Genomic DNA, 5717 nt, shown 5'->3' on the forward strand with positions numbered 1-5717 from the left:
AAGATTGTTTCAATGAAGGTTCAATGTTGGCCACAGCACTTGAAAGTGAGACTTTTTTTTACATGTCAACTCTATAAAGCCCGTCATAGATTTAACAAATACCATTGTGGAAACGGAGCGCATCATCGCAAAGCAATATATAACTCCAGAATCAAGATGAAGGCGTGTCAGCACTCAGCAGAAGATGAATACTAAAAAATTACTTTATTAACAACACAAAATAGCCTACTTAAGATATGTCCAGTATTTTCCATGTAACATGAAAATTATGCACTGTCACATTCGGGGCCTCCACCACCATGTTTTAGAACTCCTTCACTGTGATCAAGAACTTTTTTTTAAAGAACAGCAATGAATAAACTCATCAGCTTGTGCATCTTGTGGAACCTTGCAAAGAAAAATGCAACAAATGGATAGAGTATGTGGTATGTGGCCAGTGCTGGTCGATACGATTTGTGTAAAACAAGAATGCATTCTACAAACTGAGGTAAAACAGCAGATATACCCAGTCAGGTCTTGGATGATGGTGCATTTAATCGGCATCCAAGGATCAGCTAGACCAGTGCTTCCCACTAAACCACACAACATCGCCACAATAAGAGAGATGGCAGGTTGGTAGCATAGGCTACACCTACATTTTACCAGAGTCAATGAAGTTGGTGGTGATAACCTTTTTTTTTTTTTTACAGAGTCGCAATCTTCTTCCTGTTGGCTACATAAAACAGAAAGAAAACCTACTATCAAAAGTTATGCCCATTACTTTGGAATATATTACCTTTTTGATATAGGCCTATTAACATTTTTTACGGAAGTAAATTATTGTCAAAAAACAAAAAAACTGATGCATGTGTAGATTATCCTCCCCTTCACATCTGTCACAATATTTTTGATTTATGTTTTATCTTTGCTGTTTAAATAAACCATATATTTAGCATATTTCATCAGGGCATCTTGCTTTATTCATTTTTTATTGATTAATTTCTTAAATAACCAAACTTCTAACATAAGGGCAAATCCCTATAGCGCAGCTGATGACCCTTTGAAGTGATGCTTGGGTGATCAAGAATATTCAAATATACAAATGAATTTCCTTGGATTCCTGCTTCCTCGTTTTTTATTTTATTTCTTGCATCCTAAGGGTGTGTAGTTTCAGGATAATCTCAGCATAAGACACAAAATGAGAAACACTTTGGGAGTTTCAAAGTCATCATTTGATTGGTTAAATTCTGCAGGAATTTAGAACTGTTTTGTTCTTTAACAGAAGAACAGAAATATATAGAATTGCAGAATAACAGAAACAGAAAAAATACAGAGGTGTTTTAAAGGGGTCATATGATGCGATTTCAAGTTTTCCTTTCTCTTTGGAGTGTTACAAGCTGATTGTGCATAGATAAGATCGCTGAAGTTGCAAAGACTGAAGTCTCAAAACCAAAGAGATATTCTTTATCAAAGTTAAGACTCTGCCACGCCCCCCTAAAACGGCTCATTCTAACACGCCCCCACATATCTACATCACTATCTGGGAAGATTTGCATAACGCCGCCAAAATGTTCAAACATGAGCTCCTGTCTAACTCTGTCTTATATTTCATCTGGTTCGCACTGTGTGAATAACTTTTACAATTATTTTTAATGAGACCAGAAAGGCAAAACATGCAATCGGACATAAACGTCATCGTGGCAATGTACAGTAGGTGGCGGTGATGCTCCAAAACAGCGAACGGCCATTAAACAAGAAGAAGAAGAACCTTTCGTATTAACGAGAGATGAGTGTTTATCACATTGGTAAACCTAATAGACAATAATAAGGTTATATAGGTTTGCTTCCGTTCAATACATGATATTTGTATATTTGTTATGTACAAGTGAACATTTCGTCTTGGAAATGCACTGTATTGGAATTGTGAAGCGATAGATGTCCATGTTATTGGAGGCAGGTAAGATTATGTTAACTGACATTTCATTTTTAAATATTCTTATTAAGGTTAAAGTTAGCTGCACGGCACGCTTTCAGTTTTAATTAGATTTCTGCCACGGTATGATGTGCGAATTGTTCCGTCAAGTATGTTTTTTCTTCTTCATTGTTTGACTAGATTGTGATCATTGATGACGGTTAACGTTGTTTGTTTAGATATTAATTTATAATCATTCTCTGCTGACTGAATACAGAAATCTTCGAATCAGATGATGCTCTATAATGAAATTATTATACTTATTTTAGATATTATAGATAGATTCTTTAACATTTATACATTTGCTTACAATTTATTTATTTAAAATATAAACATTTACACTTATTGACATTTTAATACAGGGCAGTGGACCTCCAGGACCAGACTTGAAGAACCATCCAGTAGGATGACTGCGTTTTGTGTAGTCTTGCTTTACTTTATTTAAAACCTATTGTCTAAGATCTCCTGTCTTAGGCCATAGGTTGTGTAAAAAATGCTAAGGTGGATTTCAGCAGATGAGTCCGGCTCTGCGCATGGAGTAAGTATTACACATGCTTTTGTTTAAATGTCTCATAATGATGATTGTTTTTCTGTGATGCATATGATCAGAAATCAGCCTTATATGTTTAGTGTGGGAATGTCTAGGAGTGAAGAGTGTCTTTTAATTTTAAATAATTGCAAATATGTCAGCATATTTATTTTGTGTGCAGCTGTGTGGTAAGCAAGTCACTCGGTTATAGCAAAATAAAACTCTTCAGGGTAATACGAGAACCCTCACCCCTTTACATAGTGCAATTCATAAATGTCCATCAGCATTAATAGATCCTTTGCTTTTCTCAGGCTCCTGGCTCCCCGCAGGTGGACATGGGCAGCGAAATGAGATTTGCTGAGGTCACTGAGCAGCTAACGCAGATGGAGGAACTTGTGGCCCATTTAAAAGAGTTGATCAGGGAAAAGGATGCAGCACTCAGCAGTAAAGATGACCAAGCCAAGGTATTTTACCGTTTACAAATATGCTTAAATGGTCAATGACGCTTTTTTCTCTCTTTTTTTTTTCTTTTTACATTTAGTTTATTAAAAATGCATTACAATGTTAACATGCATTCAAACATACAGTGACTTTATTACATCACTATTTACTTTTACTTTTAGTCATTTAGCAGACGCTTTTATCCAAAGCGACTTACAAATAAGAAAAAGTAATTAAAACTAAAAGCTAAAACTCTATAAATACTATATATATACACATTTAAGAAAATAAAATAAATTAAATAAAAATGACAAATGCATACAACTTTGCCGGTGTCCCTGCCCGGTGGAGTCGCACGGTAGAGTCGATGGTCTTTACACTCTTCGGTCTTCACACGACCGCAGCCGCGGTAAACTAAGCTTTTTTTTTTATTATTCGTTTAACACAACTCAAATTGAATTCAGCTGGACACTTTCCTGTTTATCACAACAAATGGCCAAGCAAAGCGCACGACATTGACACTATTTATGGCAAGCATGTATTCATGTATTTTCTCTTCCCAAATTCTCAATCACATTTTTATTTTTATACATTCCAATTTTTTGCAAATGAGATATTACTGGTCATATCCACCTTTTTCTGAACGAGGAAGTCTCGCCTAACTGGAACAGTGCTTTACATTTCTGGTCTCTGGTGTTTCTAGTCAAATTAACATATTTTCAGAGCCGGTAATATAACCTTAAACCTATGAAAATGGTTTTAAAAAGCACATGGCTCCATAGTTTCATCACTTTAAAGTGTCGCAATGACCGTCTTTTTGCAGTAACTCGTCTGTCATAGTTTAATGAGTGCATAGATGACATGAAGCGACCCACGGTTAGCTGCGTTGAAAACAGATGAGGGCACATATCCTACATACAGCTCAATCGGGGCGAAGTTTGTGGGATTTTGTCCACAAAATGATAAGAGCACACGTTATTTTATTATTTCACACACAGTAACTTAAGCGCTGCAAGCCATGCAAACAGCGCCGGACATTGTCAGATTTGCTGGTGGTAAGTTACGCAAAACAAGTACAGGAATTCCTTAAGCTTCTTGCCATTACTGTGGCAGCCAACAACAGCACAGCTTAACCCTGTGCGTATTTTTATATTCAGTTAAATTGAAAAAGTTTCAATTCAGTCAATCTTTTTTTACCCCATTTTAACATGGATTTCTATGGAGCGGAACACGAGAGCACCCAAGCGTAAGTTGGAATCCATCATTGGTTACTCAGGAAAAAGGTGGATAGTGCATTCATACAGATAGTCTTGTCTTATGAGTTTCTGTCTTTATCTGACCTCACATTAAATTTTAAAACTATGTGTACTTGTTAAGTAAGGTAAGGCACATCAAGTTTATTTTCACTGCACACCATCATAATTTTGTGATTGTGAAGAACATAAAATTCACTTTCCGATCTTTTACAAATTTGCTTTGGAATGTGGGGAGAAGACATTAGACTAGAGAGAGAGGCTTTGTCCAGCCCTCTCAAAGTACATAGCAGGATATAAAACATTTATCTTGGAAATGCAATTAAACTTGGCTTACTTCCAAACTTTTGTGTAATTTCTATTTCTTTCCATGTTCTTGGACTTTAACTTATATTGCACTTTTACAAGTCTGCCTTCTGCATGCTGACAGTTTTGCACATTGTGCTTTGTTCAGGGATCAGATGTCATGTGACGCATGACGTGGCACTACTTAAAAATTATATCCTCTTAACGTACATAAAGTAATTTAAATATCAGCCATTTACCAATGCAGTTTTACGCTAGACCATTATTTGCACAGATTGAACAAGTGTTGTTATTGAAAAGCAAATCATAATCATAAAAATTGCATCTAGTTTTTTTGTACTGTCCATTAAGCTGATTCACACAGCGTTTTTATGATTTACTTATATTTTTTTAAATTAAAATGTTTACGGGGTGAGAAAATAAAAACAACATTGGAACAGAAAGAAACAGGAAAAAAAAAGAGAAGTAATAATGAGAATAACGAAATGTATACTCCTTAATACATGGAATTATAATGAAAAAATCATAACTGAATTCACATGAATGATCTTCAAATGTTTCCATTTCCTTGGTTCTTATTATAGTATGTAGCTTCTGTGTCTGTATGTTTGTGCACACATAAGGAAATAATTACAATATATAGTCAGTCCCTATTGCTTACAGTTCTCAGAGTTGATTTATGAAGTGAGTTGTGTGTGTTTGTTTGGTAGGAGCTGACAGAACAAATGCAGCGCTTGCGGGGTGAGAAAGAAAACTTTCAGTCAAAGCTGGAGGCAGAACGTCACATTACTCGGGCTCGGATCAAGGATCTGCTGGAGAAACATGAAGCAGAGCTGCTCAGTGCTGCTGATAAACATGAGACTGAGTTGTCAGAGAAGGAGCAGGCCTTACGCAGACAGCTTGAGACTCTTCAGCGCTCTATATCACAGCCCGCAGATGCATCAGCAAACCAATCCACCTGCATCAAAGCTCAGAGAGTCACAGAGCTGCAAGGTAGACAATCATGTCACATGCTTAAAGTCGGTGTAAAGAGAATTCTGAGAATTGTTTCTAAATGCATTATAAATGTTAGAAATGTATTGCAGAAACACATTACAAAGACTCTGAACTATGTAGTACTGAATTGTGGAGTTAAACAGTTTTTCACCAATTCTGTGTTCAGGATTTTTTTGGGTGGGGCTAAAACGGTGGCTCGATGACGCAATGGAGCCACCGAGCATGGCCCCTCCCCTAACAC

General features: G+C 36.4%; 1 protein-coding gene across 1 annotated transcript in view; it reads left to right on the plus strand.

The window, feature by feature from the left end:
• The first annotated feature begins 1744 nt into the window (after positions 1–1744).
• Positions 1745–5717, plus strand: part of LOC107719885 (polyamine-modulated factor 1-binding protein 1-like) — a 9072-nt gene continuing 5099 nt past the window's right edge. The window contains exons 1-4 of the mRNA XM_016527429.1: positions 1745–1936; positions 2314–2489; positions 2792–2944; positions 5191–5473. Of these exons, the coding sequence (XP_016382915.1) occupies positions 2445–2489; positions 2792–2944; positions 5191–5473 (481 nt within the window). The 5' untranslated portion in view covers positions 1745–1936; positions 2314–2444. The remainder of the gene's footprint in view (positions 1937–2313; positions 2490–2791; positions 2945–5190; positions 5474–5717) is intronic.

This window comes from Sinocyclocheilus rhinocerous, unplaced genomic scaffold (assembly GCF_001515625.1).
Source record: "Sinocyclocheilus rhinocerous isolate Xijiao unplaced genomic scaffold, SAMN03320098_v1.1 scaffold1593, whole genome shotgun sequence".
Taxonomy (NCBI): domain Eukaryota; kingdom Metazoa; phylum Chordata; class Actinopteri; order Cypriniformes; family Cyprinidae; genus Sinocyclocheilus; species Sinocyclocheilus rhinocerous.